This window comes from Nanorana parkeri, unplaced genomic scaffold, assembly GCF_000935625.1.
Source record: "Nanorana parkeri isolate BGI_ZX_2015 unplaced genomic scaffold, ASM93562v1 scaffold12, whole genome shotgun sequence".
NCBI lineage: Eukaryota > Metazoa > Chordata > Amphibia > Anura > Dicroglossidae > Nanorana > Nanorana parkeri.
In genome coordinates, this window is record NW_017306280.1 from 1,099,402 (window position 1) to 1,121,278 (window position 21,877).

Consider the following 21,877-nt stretch of genomic DNA (forward strand, 5'->3'; position numbering starts at 1 on the left):
CCCCCCCCCCCCCCCACAAAATAATTTTTCTGTAGCTGGGCTTTAAATGTTTTGCTTCTATACCATTTCTCGTCTTGCCATTCCTTTTGATCAGTTTTTATATACTTTGTCTCTTACAGGTGAGCAGAGCTGACATACTAGTTGTTGGTGCTGGTAAAGCGGAGATGGTTAAAGGCGAATGGATCAAGCCTGGTGCTATTGTGATTGATTGTGGCATTAACTACATACCAGGTAAGTACTGAGTGCTGCTTGTAATATACGGTGTCGGCTGGTATCTGAGGCTAGAGAGAACAGTGACTGCCCAAACCAGATGAATGTATTTGTAGAGTACGCTACGATTTCAAGCTTCGTTTGTACATAATAAATAATCCTCTGGTAGTTTTTAGGCGCCAATTAGAATACTCCAATTTCTTTTTTACATTTAATTTTCATATATCCGTGTATTTCTAACAAGTGTTATGTGACTAAATGTTTTAATTAGTTATGTAGTGTTAATGTTGGGGTGGGTTTAATAGAGAAACCCACCTTGTTCTTAATTGACCCAAGCTCATAATATCACAAAGCAAATAACATTTCGGGGCCACATTGATTCCTTCATCAGTCTGGAAATGGGAAGAACAAAACAAACTTGTACACTAATGTGAGAACTAGAGGTGCACCGAAATGACATTTTGAGACCAAAACTGAAAATTAAAAAAAAGGTTTTTTTAACCTTTTTTTTTGCATTTTTTAACTTTACTGCTGGGGGCTCTGGGGAAATGTCAGGGGTCTAAACAGACTCCTGATATTTCCCTTTTACAATAGAAAAAGAGATTAAGCCCTCAATCTTTTTCTGCAGCCCCAGCACTGAACCAACAGGGATCCTCTATACTGAGTGTTCCTGTTCATAAATTGTGGATATAGTGCAAGTTACTATGTACACAATCGTGAATGAACAGGAAGTGATGTAGATCACTTCCCATTCATTCATAACTGGTACATAGTAACTCATACTATGTCCAATTATTTACAAACATTTACTGATCGCTGACTGCTTGTACCCGCTCTCCACCCTGTCGCAGATGGCTGAGTGAGCGATGCGGGGAGGAGAGCTCGATCCCATTTGAAAGCTGACTCCTCCCCGTCACTGCTGGCTTGGCCTCCTGTGACAGCTGACACCTGCCTCTGCCCATTCACTGCTCTCCTGATCTTTTACAGGAGGCGGGACGGTGCGGGTGGAGAACTCCTTCTTTGACACGCTCACAGCACTCTCCTCCCTGCTCCACTCAGCCTCCTGACAGTTTATTTCTCCTCCCCACTGGAGGAGAAAAACTGTCAGAGGGGACACAGAGCAGCGCACAGAGGGGATGAGAGAAACGAAGGATGCACTGCAATTTAGGCCTAAGAATGACACTTTCAGAGGAAATTTCAGTGCGTCCCTAGTGAGAACAGTAAACCAAACACAGAACCCCTTGCCAACCCCCATGGTGTCACAATGACGTCACATTCCCACCATAGACCTCAAACAAATGGAAACAAAACAATAAGAATAGCAAAACATATTATTCAAAATGTGCCACCCATGTATCATGTTACTGTAGCAAAAAGAGTGCAATTTCGCTGTCCCCTTGAAAAAAGAAAAGCCGTACTGCAGTTACCACAGTTACTGGATGCGTCATGCTGTCCTCGATGGTGTGGGGACAACGGCCCCATTGGATAATAGACACTCTCACGGGTGGAGTCTGACCCTGTAGAGCTGCCTACTCGCAATCTACATGTCGCTCTAGCGCCCGCTGTAACTTTTGGGATCTATCAGTCCGGAGTGCCATGGTACATGAATAAGGGTTTAGTAGGGAGCGTGGTATCGAGAGAAAGTGTTTTATTTATTTTATTTTCTTAACCACCTTTTGTGCAAAGTCCTTCTACAGATAAGACGACACTGTTGCTTGTAAATTGTACGTTGCCACTCATTGTATGTTTTTACAATAGTGCGTCTAATTAAGACTCCAAGGTCTTGTCTTTATGAACCAAATATAAATTTACTTTCACCTTCTTTGGACTAGAGGTTCTTGCTCTTTTGGTTACTGAGCTTTGGAGTGCGGTGCCTGTGTGGTCTATTTCTGCTGCAGATCAATGGCCATTAAGGTGACATGGAGGAGGCTGGACAGACTAATGCAGGTCAGCAGATAACTCATAAGTGGGGAACTGAAATGATTTCCAACTTGCTTTTTACACATTTATGTGGCAGCAGAGAAATTTCTTCAGCTGATTATTTTCTCAAATGTATACCATGATTGTTTCCATCCACTGAAGTAGTAGGAGCTGCTTCAGAGACTCACGGTTGGACATTGTAGCAGATAGTACAGTTATACACAAAGGGTTACAAATGTTGCCTGAAGGTGTAATCTGATTTCGGATTGAGGAATTTTATGGAAGATTGTATGTTTGCCTATTGAATGTCTGGCAGTGTGAAGATTGGTAGTGATAACGTCTTGCTGCTTTTGTTCCTGAGCCTACAGTCTGTTGGAAGAGTGCTAAGTGGATTTGTTTAAAACATAGGGAATAAAACAATAATGTGCAGTTCTAAATGCAACCTTTTGAAAGTGAAAATAAATTGGCTTTTAAGGGTATAAAGACTGTAAAGGTGTCCTTAGATGTAAAATGATGGTCTTTAGATCAGGTGATGTTGGAGTGTCTTCTGATGATCCCATGACAGCTTACTGAGTGCTCTTGGGTGACAAAATTATTTGGTAGGTCTGAAAACCTGGCCTGATATTGGCTTCGTCTGTATAACACTCCCCTTTCCATCTTCCACCACCCCACACAGGAGCATTTATTTAAGTAGAGCGCTCCTATAAAGGGGAAGAACTAGCCAAAGACCTAGGTGGTGATTTTACTTTAGTATTTAAACTGTTGGCAAATGAGATGAACCTGTGTTTTTTCTTTCAATACCCAATCATGTAAATGTAAAAAATAAATCTATTTCTTTAGCTCCAACATTCATACTCATTTTTTTTTCCTATTTGCATGCACTCAATGTGTGACTCCTGGGTGAAAGTTGTATTAAAAATGTTTATAAAATGACCCCATAGTTTGTAGGGGTTGCTTTACTTTAATGAATGTTTGTAAATATATAATTACATTTTTTTTTTTATAAGGGAAGTAAAGTAAAAGCCCTTTGCATGCAAAAATGTGTGTTAGGGGGCCTGATCAATTCTTAATATAGTTTGCTCACACGGCTGTAAGCTGCTCCTTTTTTTCCTGTTTGTTCATGCACAGCGCTGTTCTTTGTCAATAGTACTTGTAGGTAATCAATTTTATAAGATTGCATTAACATTTTTTACTGTTTCAATTCTTTAAATTGTGTAATAAGAGCAACACCAAATCTATAATCCCACCAGTGCTAGATCTATCACATCTTTAGGAATACAGGAGCAAACACCTTCCACAAGTGGGCAGCACCTGGACAGTCAGGGTAACTGGAGATCTAATACTTTTATAGAAGTGTTTAATATTAAAAGTATTAAAAGAAAAAAGGCAAATGTACTCCCAAAACAGCAGTCAATAGGGAGCCTTGCTATAAAAAGTCTTGATGGCACAGGCACCACCACAGCATGGACTATGCAGACCAGAGCACAGGTCTTTTGTGTTCCCTGTGTAATAAGAGCATACAATGCACATGCATACATGTCCAGTTCATTTCCCATTTTAAATGCACATTTATTAACTGTTTTACCTTCCAAGGGATGTGTAGTGGTGGTCAGCTTGTGCCTCTTCCACATTACACAGCCAGGACATTAAATCTGTTAAATGTTCCAACTATGCTACCTCAACTTTACAGCTTCCATTATCAGCCCGTTTACATTGGAAATTGGAAATACATGAGGAAATTACTCTTGGTTTTTTTTGTCCAGTGAGCAGGTTGCTGGAGGCAGAGTGACTGAAGTAGGAAGCAGAGTTGATGACTGGGAAATGTCACCTGCCTGGCTTTGCAATGTGACAGAAGTCTGTAAACCACAAGAAAATTAAAACCTATCTTTCAGCAGTTAAACCAGTTAACGTGTGTGGTTTTCTGCAATACCAGGAGCTGTTACTGCTTTTGAAATATAGTAACCTATAGCATGCTTTTGAAATATAGTAACCTATAGCATGCTTTTGAAATATAGTAACCTATAGCAGCCTATCAGCTCTTAGTTTAGCCATATCCGTGAAAGAAGCATTTCGTGTTTTCTCTGGTGTACGTGTCTCCTTGATTGAATTGGCTTTATAGGCTGGATTTTTGGCATACATTACAACATGCATACATTTGTTTTCTTTTCCTCTTAATCTAGACCCTACAAAGTCTTCTGGTAAACGTGTAGTGGGTGATGTGGCATATGAAGAAGCAAAGGAGAAGGCCTCTTACATTACTCCTGTACCCGGTGGTGTTGGCCCTATGACTGTAGCCATGCTCATGGAGGTGAGTACAGTATGTATTGGGCACATTTAATTTGGGGCAAGTAAATTTTCATTGGGCTGCCCCTCATGATGTCACTGCTCTTTGCAGAACACGGTTGAAAGTGCGAAGCGATACTTGGAAAAATGTGATCCCCACTCGTGGAATATAGAGTACACCAAGCTCCAGGTTCAAACACCAGTTCCCAGGTAACATCTCTATTACAGATATAGTGTGCTTTGAGTCATTTTTATTCATCTCCAGTTTTGATTTTTGGAGGTGTTGGTGGCACCAGTTTCATACCTCTTTGTCCCTTGCTTGGTCAAGCTCTGAGATCATGGTTCATCAGCTCTGAGATCCAGTTAGAAGTGGGAATATCTGCCTACAAATACTACATTTTCCTGTCTTAAAGGGTTATTTAATCCTCAACGGTTTTTGCATATATCTACTGTTGGCAACCAGTAGATATATCCAAAGCAATTTTTAAAAAAAAGTAGGGCTGCGGAAATTAACAATTAATCCCTCGATTAATCGTTAATTTGTTTGATCGATCAAAGATCTTTTGATCCGAACTCACCTCTCCGCCGGCTTCCGGGGCTTCCGTCGGAGATCCGGTGACGTCACGGACATCGACGTCACCGGACTCCTCCCCCAAGTGGCTGTCGGCTAACGAAGGGAAGGGGGGAGGAGTCAGATACTGGTGCGCATCTCGATTGCTTAAGGACCTTTTGAAGGGCATGCTCTGGCTTTAGCTGACTCGTGAGTGAAACACTGATTATTGTTTCGTACTGACCTAGCCACTGGCAATGCTTGTCCTGACTTTGCTGTAAATTGTGAACTCAGCTCCCTTGTCACAGTGCACCTATAGGAACTAAGCTTCGCGGCTGGTTTATGTGCATGTTCTGGTTACCTGGTGCTCCCAAAACTTTTGTGTCAGTCTAGTGTCTGAATTAGGCAGTGGTTCCCCAACATTAGGGATGCTTTGGTTTTAGCTGACTCATGCGTGAAATTCTGGTTGCTGTGTAAACGTGCCCATACACTGCACGATTCTCGTACAAGAATCGCGGGAAATCCCGCGATCGTGCAGTGTATGGAAGGCGTGCGACCGTTCCTACTGTACGGTCGCACGTCTTCTGTCGAACCAGCAGGCTAGAAAACTCGCTGGGAATCGTACGATTCTCGGCGAGTTAGTGGCCTGCTGGTTCGACAACTGCCGAACGGGCCGGTTGTGTGCACGCGCACACAGCCAGTTTGCAGTCATCGTAAGTACGATCTGCCTGTCCAAGATGGGCAGATCGTACGTTTAAGTACTTTACAACCCTCGCAAAACTAAGGCCTTGCGATGGTTGTACAGTGTATGGCCACCTTAAGATTGACCTAGCCATTGAAGATGCTTGTCCTGACTTTGCTGTGAATTGCGAACTCAACTCCTCTGCATTTTTTATTTTTGATAATTGGTGTTCATCCTGGCCATAATTAATCGATTAAAAAATCTTTCGATTAATCGAACAGGAAAATTTTAATCATTACCAGCCCTAAAAAAAAGTTTTCAAAGGGTTAAAACTCACCTGTGTCTCCACTGCGCGCTCCTGTCCGGACATCTGAAAATTCTCGGGCGGACGCAAAGAATCATGGGGCAGGTGCATGCACAGTTCAGATCTTCGGCCGGGAGAAGAGGAGAGACGCAAGGTAAGTAAATGCAGCAGTGTGCACCCACACAGACTCCGCGGGACAGGAAGTGCCAGTTAAGGCAGAGGAGTCGGCGCTGGATCGGAGTTCGGCGTAGGAGGAACACCTGAAAGCTCCTGGAAAGATGATTGGATTAAGAGGCATAATTTTAAAGTCTTTACATTAGCATTGTGTGGGGGAAATTTGTTTAGCCTTTAATGTCACTTTTAATGGTTCAACTACAAAACTTGGCTAGCTGACCAATAATGGAAGCATGCTCTATGTTCAGGTTTCAGTTGAAGGTGAGAGATCTGACACATGCAGGAGTGTTTGTGTTGTAACTGATTGATATCCTGATAGTGTACTAGACACAGTTGAAGGGTTTTCAGTACTGAAAGTCTGGGCACCGGGCTAGCGGTGTTAAAAATCGTTAACTTCCCTCTATCCCCTCACGCCGAACCTTAACCAAACCCTCTCCCAATCCCTAAAACTTGACCCATAATCAAACACTTAACCTTTAAATTTAAAGTGACTAAACATTTTTTTTAACGTAAAACAATAGTGTAATGTGTGCCTTACTGTAATCCATGGTAGTTTCCCTTCTCTTTGCTGCTCTTCCTTTTAAATTCTCATGATTGGGGAGAACTTCCCTTTTCAGCTGAGTGCCTCTTCCTGTAGTGCTGGCTCAGGTTACAAGCCTATACAAACCTATACACAGACACCGTGTATCCATTCCTGAGACAAGGCAGTCTGCTGCAAAACAGAAGTTCTGCAGAGCATGAGAACAGATACAGATTTAAAAGGAAGAGCAGCAAAGAGAAGGGAAACTACCATGGATTACAGTAAGGCACACATTACAGTATTTTATGTTAAAAAATCTGAGGGTTTAATGTCACTTTAAGCTACCTTTTATCCTTATCTAAGCCTTAGAAGACCCTCTTAACATACATGTCAAGAAAAATCTGCTACTGGTGCTGTCAACTTGGATGTGATCCCAGCAGTCTCGGAGCTGTCACAACTGCTCGTGAAAAATGCAGCAAGAAAACCAACTGATTTTGTATAGATGGTATGAAGTTTAAAGGGCCAGGCCATCCAAATCTCAATTTTTAGTACATGTTGGAGTTTAACCACTTGTCCATTGTCCACTCTCCACTCCATCTGTTTTTGGATCTGTTCGTTATCCTCCTGTGATATTCTGTATATCTCTATGGCTCATTCACCACTTCACCTTTTGCACATCTCATATTGTATTAATTTTGTTTACATTTTAAATTTATCACCATTTCCATTGTGTTTTCTTTTACAGGTAACACCGATGTTTCACATGCACTCTTTCTACAAAACATCTGTTACTAAAGCCAATGTCAATCTAACAGATTCTGGTCATGTTCACTTTGTATATTAATGTAGATGTTGGTCACTATCACTTTTTCATGACATAATGCTAGTGATGTAATTTGTGTACAGAAAACCTTACGTTGTGTTGTATATTTGGATTATTTTGGGTCCAGCTGAAGGTTTAGTCTTGGCTGAACTTTTGGTTATACATTGTAGGCTTTTTACCGTATTGTGTAATGAAGTGACTACTATGTCCTCTCCCTCATCATTGGGTGGATAAGCACAATGCACTTACATTTGGTGACTTTCATGTTCAGTATTATCCAGTCCTAAAATATAAAGGATTCAGTTTTTCATGTAATTTATTCTGATGCTTCTGTTTTTTATTTTTATTTTCACCACAATTAGTTATTTTATATGTATTCCCCCGATCCACCCAAAACTTAGGTTTTAGTTTTTTGGTAGCTACTGAATCAATCCACCCAGCAATTTCCATACATTTCACGGGGACTTGGATAATTAGACTTTTGCATTGTATTTCCGAAGGTGGGAACACAATGCACATTATGATGAGGGAGAATAAAGCCGGGTCATGACATCTCGGTATGGGAATCCATGTTCCGTAAAGAAAGCAATAGATTGGCTCTGCCCACTAGATTTTTATGACACATCTGTTTTAGGTGATGTTTAAAATAGGCCACCTTCTAGGGTTTGTGTAACTACAATCTCAAGTTTAGTTTACAAATTTGTATTGAGATTGTAGTCCCATCACAGGAGCTAGCTTGGAGCGGTGACTACTTTACAACACACAGAAGGATAATGGGGAACAAAGGCAGTAGTCGTCGGTATTCAGATATGATTTGACGATCTACAGCAGAGTGATACACAAATAAGATACATTTTTGTTAATAGTTAAGGTACTTGAGTGTATTTTCAAGATTTAAGTTCTGAGTTTAGTGTCACTTTAACCATTTTTAGTTAGATACTTTATTTTTTATTTCTGGTTCTGTAGATATTATTTTCTACAGGATGTTTACACATAATGTCATATTTCTACAGTTATTTCCTCAGTCTACAGAACTGCTCTCTATTTACTACTCCCAAATGTAGCATCCATGCACCCATCTACATCAGAGCACTACATTTTATAATAGACAAATTGTGATTGTCTGCTCCATCTAGATGAGAAAATGCCACTTAACAGGCTGGGTGTGGAGAGAGGGCACCACTGTTCCTTCTGTAGTCAATTACTTTAATCGAGGAATTGGGACATTTGCCTGGCGGTGCTGAGTGGAAGGGCTGTCTATACATCTCGGAACTAGATGGACATAAATACATATAATTTTACAGCTTCCCTACATGTATATCTGGGTATCTAACAGTTTGTCTGTGGTCCACTTTGAAGACCAAAATAGTGTTTGTCCAATCTACCTGCCTTTTTGTCCATACAAAAAAAATGAAAAAGACAATTGGCCAAACTGAGAAACCAAAACCACTAATAACAAATCTGCTCTCATTTTAAAAAAAATAGAGTACCCACACCCAAGTCATTACTAAATCCTTGAGTTAGCAAATATTTAATTTTTTCTTGAAGTGCTTACACACAATACTTTGTTAGCTTCATTGTAGGCTACCGAAAAACATAATACAACAATCTGAGCCATCATGTGACTTTTTTTTTTTAAGTGACCCATTTGCATACAAGAGATCAAAACAGACAGCCAAAGCATGTGTTAAAACTAGAGTTTTCTCTATTTTCTGCTGACAATCACTTCAACAAGCATGGCTCCACGTTTAATAAAGCCGCAGGAAAATATCCTGAAAAACTAAAATGCACATATATCTGCTGTATAACCTAGTGTCCTGTACCCATTGTTCATGAAAAGTCATGTTAAAGTGACACTAAACTCAGGAGTTACAGCTTAAAAATGCATTCAAGTACCTTAACTATTAACAAAAAGATGTCTTATTTGTGTATCACTCCGGTGTATATCCTCAATCCTCTCTGAATTGGTGCTGACACTGTCCTTCCTACTGGAGGGTGGCTACTTTTGTTCCCAATTGGCCGTGTGTGTGTGTGTGTGTGTGTGTGTTGTAAAGTAGCCACCACTCCAAGCTCACTCCTGTGATGGACCACAATCTTACGTTTAGTTTACTCATTTGTATTGAGATTGCAGTCCATCACAGGAGTGAGCTTGGAGTGGTGGCTCCTTTACAACTCACGAAGTTGGGCACAAAAGTAGTTGCCCTCCAGAAGGAAGGACAGTGCCTGCACCAATTGAGAGATGATTTGAGGCTCTACAACCGAGTGATACACAAATAAGATTCATTTTTGTATCTTATTTGTGGATCTGGCCTTGAACTAGCCAGATCTTCATTTACCTGTCAGACAAAGCAGTTGCCTTGACCCAGGATTGGTCAACTTATGGTGGGCCTTCCTTGGCCATTGGTTTGGTGTCAGGTAAGTAAATGGTCTGAAGGAAAATGCAGAGGAGTAAAATTATCCTGTGCACAACAAACAGGAAAAGTACACACATTGGAAAGTGTTCTCCTTCTGGTTCTGTTTAGCAATATTGACTGCCGTACAGAATATTCTAAGAAAGGTGGCCAACTACTGTAATAGACAAAGTGAACATCTCCAGCGTGAACCGGCATTCTTCATTTAAATTGAAAATCTGGATGGCCCAAAGCTTGGCCCTCGACAGTCACAGTGAAACAATGGTGTTACCAGCAATGTGAAGAAATGCAAGTGCAATATAATGTATAATAAACTATATGCATGAGGTGAACATAGACATGGCCTTTAACCAGATCTCAATCAGCCCTGGACATCTGGTTAAAAAAAAAAACATTTTGTCCAAGGTATCCTACTCTCCTGCCCCCCTTCTTAAAAAAAAATAAAGCTTTGTTTATAGCTGAAGAGGGTTATATTCTCATAGGTGTTTTTGCTGTCCATCTACCTTTATTTTGGAAAATCCATGCTGGGCTGGTGACCATGCTGGACTCAAAATCACAGTTGCTTCTTGGGTAGAAAGTGAAGGGAAATTTCTGCTGGGGCACTTGGTGATGAAAACCTGTCCTGAGTATCTAACCCAGGGGTCAGCACCCTCAACACTGAAGCTGAGGCTAAATTACTAGTCCCATCATGCCCTTTGCTATCAGTCTTGCAATGCCTCATAGGATTTTAGTTCCACAACAGCAGGAGTGCTGAGTTGCCTACCCCTGATCTAACCCTTCTCTATTCTAAAAAAAAGTTTGGCGTTCTACTTTCAGTAAATTTTTAAGAGCATAAGATGATCGGATTAAGGCACAAATAACATCCTTCTTCCTTGTTTTCTACAAAATAAAATAGCACTAACACACAACATCGCTTCATCAACAGTGATCCAGCTCCTATCCCTATTAAAAGCTTGCTTTCTGGGGGATGAGGACCTGATTTTTGAATTGCAGTGTGGAGATCACATCCCCTGCCATCCGCTTACTGGGGATTTTTCACCAGAAAGGAGTGTGCCTATCACACAACTATGCGTCCAATAAGAAAATCAATAAAGAATCGACTCCATCTCTCCAAACATCGGAGAAGGTTTCCTTGTGTTTAATATGTCAAAGGTTCAGGTGCTAGCAGCTCCAAATAATAAATATCAACTTCCAGGTCTGAAATTGAGCTCTGGAACACACTCCTGGAGTACACGCCCTCCATTGTGGAATTGTTCCAGAACTCTGACTGGAACACAAGCCTGCCATTTGGAATTTGAGCCCTCTGGGTTTGTGGATTGGACTTTGATAAATACATTGTAGCTGCATCAAAACAAAAAGTGCTTCGCTAAGTTATTGTGTTATAAAGAAGTCACTCGCACTCCAAAGTCCAATGTGCAGAACGTCCTTTATTGAGATGCTAAGCAATAATGGTGACACAGAGCAGAATGCAATGTTTTGGGACCCTAAGTGGTCCCTTCATCAGGCAAACAGTGACCAATCAGTGGTCACTGTGTTTGCCTGATGAAGGGACCACTTAGGTGCAGAGATGTTGCTTTTTGCACTGGTGTCACCATGATTGCTTAGTGTCTCAATCTGGAGTGCGGTGGCTCAAAGACAATCATTCACTATGTTATTGATCCCTCTATTTTATAAATAGGTCTATGTGGAAGTATTAATATTTTATAAAGAAAGAATGGACAACTTCTGTCCACAATTTGCCCATGTCAGTAATATTCACATCTCCTATATCCATTAATGTTTTTCTTTGCATCTTGGTCTTTCTTTATTTACACACACACTACCAGCACCATGATTCCTATAGCGATTTCCATGCCGGATGGAGGCTATATTTCTTCCTTATTATTTTTTTTACATTATAAAACTTTCTAGTTTCTCTTTTTTTCCATTTTCTTTAACACTGCATAGACCCTACCACTAAATTCTTAATTCCCTATTGTGTACCCTATAGGGTGCACGGTAGAGCCTCCATGTATGCTCCTTACAGAGAAAAGGACTTTGTTGCTTTCTTTTTTTCCTTTGAGTTTTATTCCAATTTTGCACAGTTGCATACAAACAAGTCGTAGAACGCTGGGACTACACGGAGCTGAAAAAAAAAAAAACCACAACATAACCCAACATAACACTAGGCACAAAAAGAAAAGAGTGTGTGTAAGAAGAAATGAAGGGAAAGGGCTTTCTTAATTTAAAAAATATTCACTGCTTGGACTTTGCTTCATCTGTCTCTTTCAAACAAGGAGAAAAAGTAGAGGTGCATAGCCCAGCTCAGGTTTTGTCATATGATGCTGACAAAAAAATTGGTACCTGTTGTACAAATATGATTTACAGTATGTCACGCAGCATGCGTGCGTTACTGCTGAATAAATGCACTTAACATCCCAGCTGGATAATACAAGAGATTTTCCAGTTCATCAGATCTGTGTTAAAGTAGTATAAAAGCAGTGTGGAACACCTCGGTGCTGGGAGAAAACAGCTCAACCACCTTAACCTGAACAAACTGTGTATCAGCAATGTAATGCCAAAGAGGGGGTGTAATAAAGTTGTCACAAATAAATCTAAAGAAGCCAAAGTTAATATAAATAGGTTTCAATAAATCAAAGTTCACATTCAATAAACCATCATTCCTAAGTCCAATAAGAAAACCAGTCTCTAAACATTAACTTCATCGTGGCCAGGGGTATTCTCTGCCCTAAAGGTTTTTAGTTTAGTTTTTTTTTTTCTTTTTAAATTGAACTTCTACAAAATACTTGTGTGCAGGCTTTTCATTATCTGTCCCTTGGCAGAGGGGTTGAAATTTTAGGACTAGCCAAGATTTGTGCAAATAGCTGGTTCCAGGTATTTGTCTCCTAGCACCGTCACTGTTATCATGGCGCTCAGTAACAGTCTGGCAAGCATCCAGCACACATAAATATTGCACACTTATAGATAAATGCATCTGCGGATGTTAAACACATGCACATTACTATGCAAGCGTTAACTCTCAAAGCGGCAATGCAGCCCGCAATGCAGGTTTTAATCAACCCACGTCATTATTTTTAGGGCAGGGCACCACTAAGCACGGATGGGTAACACTTTGATAAGGTGCAACTTTTGACCACATTGCCATCTGTAGGATTGTAGTCCTGGCGTCTCTCCACTTCCAGCTCCTTCCCATCTTAAGCTGCCCACACACCTTACAATTTATCTGCAGATTTTTTTATTTGGTCAGATGGAAAAGGTGCAACAGATTCCCCCATCTACACTTAAGTGTGTGGATGGAGTAATCTCCACCTGGGCCAATCTGTTGCACTTTTTCCATCTGACCACAGAAAATCTGCAGATAAATTGTAAGGTGTGTGGGCAGCTTTAGGCTGATCATACACTCTACAATCTGATGGTACGATTGCTTTTCTACCATCAACTATATAGTGCAAGGGCCTCCCTGGTTGGATACTAGCTGAATTGGATGTTTAGGTTTGTTTTCATATTAAAGCATTGGTAACTCTGATTGAGATAGTACAATGGGTACAGAGCTGTGCATGGCTGGAGGTCGGTCTTGCACAACTGCTAATCTTCCGGTGAATGTTATTTGCGCGGCACAACGGCCACTAGATGGAGCCGAGGAACATAGAAAATGTATATGCTTCTCAGTGCCATCTAGTTGCTGTAGATAAATATGAATGCCATTTACCCAGCTATACGCCGGGAGAAAGATTTATAAATCGGCCCCTTAAAGTACCTCCTACTTTGTGTTCTGTTGGTAGAGTTGCATGATCAGAAGGTCTAATAGTATTTAAATGAAAAACATAACATTCTTTGATCCTCAAATGTCTGCATTAAAAGATTATTCAAGCAAAAAACAATAGATTGGAGGTTGTGCTTGCAGCATTCATATGAACAGCTTTGTTCTTGTGCTACGGCTGGGCTGTATTTTACAGCATGTCGATCGCAGAGCAATAAAGATGTGATTGCTGTCAAAAGTCTGATTAAATGCATTCCTAAAGCCGTTCCCCGCATTATATTTAGGTCACGTTCTGAACTATCTTCCACATTCCTGATCTTTTTCCATTTTGCACCTTCACAGTGACATTGAGGTCTCCCGTTCCTGCGTGCCGAAGCCCATTTCAAAGATCGCAGAAGAGATTGGCCTGCAGACTGAAGAAGTGGAACCCTATGGCCAGACTAAAGCCAAAGTCCTGCTATCTGCCTATAAACGGTTACAAGGACAGCAAGATGGAAAATATGTTGTTGTGACTGGGTACGTGAGCTGTTCTTGTGTACATATCGTAGGTGCTCAGTCCCTTTTATGACCAGGGATGACCAAGCTAGGTCTCCCTGAGACCACTTTTAAATAGAAAGTCATGTTTAGACAAAGCTGCTCTGATAGCAGATCATTATTAATTAACAGTGATCACAAGCTAGTGCATTTGGCCCCGAACCACAGTAAGCAGCAGCCTGGTCACAGGAAAGCTGTAGTACATGCTATGTGGTTATTTTAGTTTAGTCTACATTGCTTGCATAGAAGTGCACTTGTGGCAGTTTGGCCCCCCAAAAAAATAAATAACCTCCACACTTTTATAGAGAAAAGCTGTGTGCGCTGCGCTGACTTTGGAGCTGGCAAGCTGACAGAGAGCAACAGAACTGAATAGAAGTTCTGAAAAGGGAGGCGAACCTGGTCTTGTGACCTGTCAATTGGGCAGAAAGAACTCAGTGGGACTGCACTGGCTATACACTGTGGCCTGATTTTTATGAATGGGACGGGCCACGGTGTGCTCAGTATAGGCGTGCATAATGGAGAGCAGATAGCTATACTGTCAACAAGCCCCTAAGATCTATTCCTTTATTCCAGTGTCTCTTAAACTATGGATCAGGACCCAGATTGAGTCACTAATGTGTTTTTGATGGGTCGCTCCATGACTGTAAGTAGCCTAGTTTGCTTAAGTGCAAAATGAATGGCGAGTCATACAGTACACTTAGCTATGTTTGCAATCTTATACTAACTCTATAGCAGTTCGATTGCTTGTATTGATGACAATCTGCAGCTGCACTCCCCCCGCCGCTGCCGGTTATCCCAGGCTCCGCTGTCCCTTCTGCGGGCCTGGGACGGACGAGCGATTAGCATTCCCCTACTGCTGATCTCTCCTCCGATGCTTGAAGGTGGAAGTGATGTAATACACATCACTTCCGCCTTCAAGCATCGGAGGAGAGATTAGCAGTGGGGGAATGCTAATTTTAGCTGTCAGTTCTCTGGCTGCTATAGACCGAAAAGAAGCTGGGGAAGCAGATCTCTGCATCATCAGCTTCTCTGGGGGTCCCTAGGTGACATTAGGGGTCTTAGAGATCCCTGACGTCTCCATAAAGAGGACCTGTCGCTGTATATTTGTTATCACATAGGGAGCTCACTAGCTCTCTGTGTGATAGCAATACATTTAAGTGTAAAAAACAAAAAGTAAAAAAAAATTAAAGTCACATAAAAAAATAAAGGGTCTCCTGCACCTGCGTGCACGCACATACAAACATAAATATGCAACGGGTGCGCCTACGCGCGAAAACAAAGATTACGCCACACATGTTACATATCACTGTGAACGCCGGAGAGGGAGCAATCATTTTAGTGCCATCAATCACTGATAACACTAAACTGATGAGCGGAAACAGCTTTTACAGCGTTGCCTATATTCAATTTTAGGTATGGTAGTTTTGTGCAATTTTAAAGCTTGACATGTTTGGTGTCTATTTACTTTTATATTTTACCAAAAATGTGGGTAAATATAAATGTTTTATAACATAATGTAGGGAAAACAGTTTTTTCCCCCAAAATTTTCAGTACTTTTTTCATTATATAGTAAAGAATAAAAACCCCAGTGGTGATTAAATGCCAGCAAAAGAAAGCTCTATCTGTCCCCAAAAAATGGTATACAATTCATTTCAATACAGCGTTGCATGACGGAATAAATGTCCATCAAAGAACCGCAGCGCTGAATACTGAAAAATGGCCTGGCCAGGAAGGGGATTTAACATCCCGGTCCTTTAGTGGTTAAAGAAATGGTGAAAAGTGTAACATGTTATTCGGCTATTGCTATTTGGCTTTGTTGACATTTTGATAATATTTCTCTTCTTGGGTCCCAGTACGATTCCAATTTTCTTGTATGAGTCCTCGGATTGAAAAGTTTAAAAACTCCCCGACTTTTGCTGATGAAGTTAGTTAAATCAAGTTTTAGATGTGTTGTTCTTCTTCTGTGGTTTAGTGTTTTTACACTGCTTTTCATGATGCGCTCACAATGCATTTAATCATAGTGCACAGTGCATTCGGTCATAAGTTACAGATAAGCTGGACAGGCAAGAAAAACACGTACTTTGAGCTTCCAGAGTGATCAAAGTATATTTGAGCTTGCTGAAAAGTTATTCCTCTGACTTGAAAAAAATTGTGCTGATTGTGGCTTATATATGTTCAGGTATACACCGATCAGCCATAACATTATGACCACTGAGAGGTGAAGTGAATAACATTAATTATCTCATTACAAATGCAACCTGGAAGTGGGGGGATATATTTGGCAGTAAGTGAACAATTTGTCCCTGGCGTTGATGTGTTGGAAGCAGAAAAAAAATGGGCAAGTGTAGGGATTTGAACAACGGCCAAATTATGATGGCTATACAACTGGGTCAGCGCAACTCCAAAACTGCAGATCTTGTGGGATGTTCCCGGTCAGGACCTACCAAAAGTGGTCCAAGGGAGGTGAACCGGCGATCATGAGAGTCCAAGGCTCGTTGATTTACGGGGGGAGCAAAGGCTGGCCTGTGGACTCGGATCGAGTAGAAAAGCTACTGTAGTTCAAATTGCTGATAAACTTAGTGCTAGTTCTAAAATAAAGGTGTCTGAACACACAGTGCATTGCAGTTTGTCGCGTATGAAGCTGCGTAGCATGGTCTAATGAATCATGTTTTCTTTTATATCAGGGGTGGGCAAACTTCGGTCCACCAGCTGTTGTGGAACTGCAGGTCACATGAGACATTGCAAGATTCTCACAGCTGCATGCATGACATCAAGAGACAGATGCATCATGGGATTTGTAGTTTCACCACAGCTGGAGGGCCAGAGTTTGCCTACCCCTGTTTTATATCATGTAGATGGCCGGGTGCGTGCGTTTCACTTGTTGGGGGAAAGAGATGGCACCATGATGCACTATGCGAAGAAGGCAAGGGAAGTGGTGTACTGCTTTCAGGAATGTTTGGCTGGGAAACCTTGGGTTCTGCCATTCATGTGGATGTTACGTTGACAGGTACCACTTAACTAAACAACTAAAAAGTCAGAGTCATTACCCACCCCTCGGCTTCTTGATTGGCCGGGAAGCCAGCTCCATGCTCCCTGGTGACGAGGGAGCCGGCTTCGCGGCCAATCAGGAAGCCAGGCGGCGTGTAATGACTCGCTGCTCGGCTTCCTGATACCGGCAATTACGGTATTGGGAGCATTTGGGTGAGTACAATACTGGCATCGGTGTTGGTGCATCCCTACTTATGAGCCTATCATTTAGCTTGGCAAGAGTGTCCACTACAATGGATAGGTAGAGGCTGAAGCTCTAGATAACATAACTCCACTTGTCTAATAGATGTTTTATGTCTGTACAGTATAACACCAACTCCCCTGGGAGAAGGGAAAAGCACTACCACCATCGGACTGGTCCAGGCTTTGGGAGCTCATCTGAACCTCAATGCATTTGCTTGTGTCAGACAGCCTTCTCAAGGGCCAACATTTGGAATCAAAGGTAAGTTCAAGGTCAACTTCACTTTTAGTTTGATTTTTCGTAGTTCAGGTAGTTTTAATAACAACCGCTTTAATGACTGACCTCCAAACTTACCCCACCAGTCTGATGAAGAATGCCGATTTTTTTTGGTTCTTGCTTGTTTGTAGGAGGAGCGGCAGGAGGAGGATACTCTCAGGTTATCCCCATGGAAGAGGTAAATGTCTTCTGTCCACTACAACAGTTTAATTTAATAGAGACATGCTGGTAGGTTAATTGTTTCCTCTCTAAGTTTGCCCTCTATGTATGCATGTGAGATAATAGGGACCTTAGATTGTAAGCTCCTTGAGTGTAGGGACTGATATGCATGTGCAACTATGTAAAGTCCTGCATAAATTGTCGGCGCTATATAAATACCTGTAATAATAAATTTAAAAAATCGTGTAGAGTCACATAATCATTCATTTCCGATGTCTGAATGCCAGCTGCTCTCAGCTTATGGGCGAAGATCTGATCTGTGTGAGGGATTGTATAACTGTAACCACGTTCAGAAAATTGGCTGCAATTCAAAATTTTAACAATTTTCCCAAAAATTGTTCATCCTTCCCATGTGTGCTTGTGATGTGACCAGATTTCCACAGATGTCGCCGCAAATCCAAAATCTCATACTATCTACATATGTTCCTGATATTTTTGTGTCTGTTGGGAAATAATTTAATTCCAACCTCTGTCAGTTTTTTTTGTCATTTTGCAATTTCGAAGACAGTAAAGTCACCAGCACACCAAAGTCCACCTTATTGATCCATCTTTATTGACGTCAGATAAACATGGAATCACAAGGAAACACATTGTTCGGAACCACTGCTGCTCCTTCATCAGTTGATGATTATCCCCGAAACATTGCTTTTTTGCTTTGTGATACCATGTTTATCTGACATCAGTAAAGACGGATCCAATAGGTTGACTTTGGTGTTCTGGTGACTTTACTGTCTTTATTGTTCTATGCGGTGCCATCCACTGGTCACTACAGCACCCACTGGAACGTCTTGAAGATGATATCAGTCAGGAGTGCGATGGGTTATTACTAACAATTTGCAACCTTGAACACAAACCGATTATCATGAAAGTTTACTGAAATATGACATTGAGCTTAAAAAGCATCCTGTCTGGCTAGCTGAATTTTAATGTGCAGTACTTATAGCCATCTATCAGAATGTACTCTGCTCAAGGTAGAGCAGTTCAAGATGGATTCTGGTTGGTTGCTGCAGGTTACTGCATACAAGAATTTGTACTTCAAGCGTATGCAAACCCTAACAGTAAGGCCTCATTCACACGAGAAACGGCCAGCACGTACAGCTCCGTGCTGCTTGCACGGCCGTATCGGGCAGCTCCCTCAAGTGCAAGTCCGTACAGCTGTCCCAGCTCGAACGCAGACAGTATCCATCCTGTCAGCGTACGAGTACGGACACCCACACGGACTTGCAGGGCGGGTGAGCGTAGAGCGGCGTACGGCAGCACAGTCTCATAGAGAAGGACAGGGGCTGCATACTAATCACACGCAGCACCTGTCCTTCCCGGGAGATGCCCGATACGGCCGTGCACGCAGCACGGAGCTGTACGTGCCGGCCGTTTCTTGCGTGAATGAGGCCTAAACCTTCTTATTTGCTATCTTTTGCTTTGTTTAATATACTTTTAAAGCATGTTGTTATATCTGTTTGATAAGTTCAAAACATATCTGTTGATCCTACCAGAAATCCAGTACTTATCAGCCCCATAGAACACTTTCCACCATTGTTATGGAGATGAGAAAACGGGGTGGTGTTCTGAAGTCCTGTCCTAGGGTGACAACATGACTCTTGCATAGATACATTACAGTGAGTGAGCGTTGTCACCCTAGGACAGAAAGCATGTTACTGGCAGGATCACCAGGTGAAAATCATTTTTTTTTAAAGCCTGACAATAGAAAACTAATGCAGCCACCTCTTCTAAAGGCTGGTAAGCTGGTATATATTACAGGGTTTAGAAAAACTATGAGGATAAGAACTATTTATTTAACAAGGCCGCTAGCTTCAAATGCAGTTTTTTGGCCTTTACCCTATTTTCAGAGCTTATTTTTAGGTCTCAGTGTCATCTCACACTTATTAAATGTATCTGTTTAATTTACAGTTTAACCTCCATCTTACCGGGGACATTCACGCCATCACCGCAGCCAACAATCTAGTGGCTGCTGCTATCGACGCGCGGATCTTTCATGAGCTGACGCAGTCCGACAAGGTGAGAAGTAATTTCATGTTTGCTTCAGAAGCAATTAAAAATCCCCCCATGCATCTTATTCCCAAGATTTCTCCTGGATGACACGCTGTACTGTAACATTCTTCATATTGCTAATAACGTGATGGAGGAGCAGTTGGTATCAGCAAGATTGAGAGCGCTGAGCCCTGTACATCAATCATCCAATTATCTATGACCCAGGAGCTTTAAGCTGTGACTAAATGAGTTATCTGTGACTGTGCTGCACAGATGGGCTATATAAAGTGACTTTGTCACTGGTTTCAAGCAGCATTGCAAAACAAATTCCCCACAGTGCTGTACAATTTATATACTTTCATTATGTATATGGCAGGTGTATGGCATATAAAGGGCAGAATTATAGTGGTGCTTGATAGGGTGTCTGAGCCCCAAGTACATCAGCCTGCACTGGCCAGTTTTTCCGATTGCAGTGCACGGTTCTTAACAGGGTCCTACTGAGGGCTTATACTGCGTTCAGCAAAACCACTAAATACATGCATATGGTTGGACCACTGCCTGCAGGGTTCAAGGACTCCACATAACAGCTGGCAGGGTAGCTTTCATGAGTGTGATGAGGGCAGCACAGTGCAGGGTGGCTTCTTAAGTGGCCCCTGACATCCGCATAAATAGGGGACGAGGTTGGTGTCATAGTAATGGTCTCATAGAATGCACTGTAAACATGTGACTGGATAATCAGTTATGACTGCCCAGATGATAATAAATTACAACTCCACACTTTAAATTTGTGCTAAGACTTTAACAATAGATCTGTTTATCACCAGCAGAGCCATGCACCCTACGTTCTCTTTGTGAACATTTGTTCCGTGTAGATAGATGAAAAAACAAACACTTTTTGATATATAATTATTTTCTGGTTGAACGTATGTAATGTAACTCTCCTTTATGACCACTAGATGGAGCATAGGAATTAAATACTTATTCCCTGTGCTTCTCAGCTCCATCTAGGGGCCATAATGCAGTATTATATTACATACATTCAACCTGAAGAGAAGATAGAAAAGAACATTTTGCGACTATTCACATAGAACAAATGTTCAAAAAGATTTGTAGGGCGAATGGCTCCTCGAAATGGGAATAAATAGACTCCTTAATCTCAATGTTTGTATTTCTAACACAATGGTGTTGTCTTGTAGGCCCTTTACAATCGCCTAGTCCCTTCCAACAGTGGAGTACGCAGATTTTCAGATATACAGATACGGAGGCTTAAGGTAAGGTTTGTTCTGTATGAAAGTGACTGGGCAAAAAGATGAAGTGGCAGCAGGACTCCATGAATGAATTCCAGTGTGATTATTTGCTCAGCAGAGGGCAGTGTTTTAGACCAGTGCTTCTTAAACTTCCTCCACTCGTGACCCCTTTTCGGCCGAGGACATTTTTCGTGACCCCAGCGTCGGACAGTGTGTCTTCCTAAGATCGTGACCCCCCCTGTTCACTTGCGGGACCCCATATGGGGTCGCGACCCACACTTTAAGAAGCACTGTTTTAGACCATGTCAATTTATTAAACACTGGGGTTGAAATTTTACTGGGATTAAAAACTGATTTCTTGTAAGTTTTTGCAGAAAAAGTCCCCCCTTATCGTTTTATGGTTTGTTACATGTTGCTTTGTTTTGTGATTTTCTGAGATTGTGAATCATTATGGAATATAAAGATATAGTGTGCGCATTTTCATTCTGTGAATGTTTGTTCTGCTATTACTTTTATCCAAAAGAAGAGCCTTGCATGTGCTCCCCTTTCATCCTGGCCCAGACCAGGACTGATAGTATTGTAAATGTGGCATAAACGCTTTAAAGCCTTGGTTCTCAACTGGTGGGTCGTGACCCAAAAGTGGGTCGTGATTCTGTTTTCAGTGGGTAGCCGCGTGCCACTTTTCTAGGTGAGAGGCTCCTCTTCCTCCCCCCAGTGCAGCACTGTCAGTACTCACACCAAGCAGC

At 41.6% G+C, this 21,877-nt stretch overlaps 1 protein-coding gene across 1 annotated transcript in view; it reads left to right on the forward strand.

Moving 5' to 3' along the window:
• Positions 1-21,877, forward strand: part of MTHFD1 (methylenetetrahydrofolate dehydrogenase, cyclohydrolase and formyltetrahydrofolate synthetase 1) — a 60,114-nt gene that overhangs the window by 11,050 nt on the left and 27,187 nt on the right. Inside the window, exons 8-15 of the mRNA XM_018556593.1 lie at positions 120-231; positions 4,311-4,438; positions 4,526-4,623; positions 13,980-14,153; positions 17,525-17,661; positions 17,808-17,854; positions 19,804-19,911; positions 21,081-21,155. Coding sequence (XP_018412095.1) covers positions 120-231; positions 4,311-4,438; positions 4,526-4,623; positions 13,980-14,153; positions 17,525-17,661; positions 17,808-17,854; positions 19,804-19,911; positions 21,081-21,155 — 879 coding nt within the window. The remainder of the gene's footprint in view (positions 1-119; positions 232-4,310; positions 4,439-4,525; positions 4,624-13,979; positions 14,154-17,524; positions 17,662-17,807; positions 17,855-19,803; positions 19,912-21,080; positions 21,156-21,877) is intronic.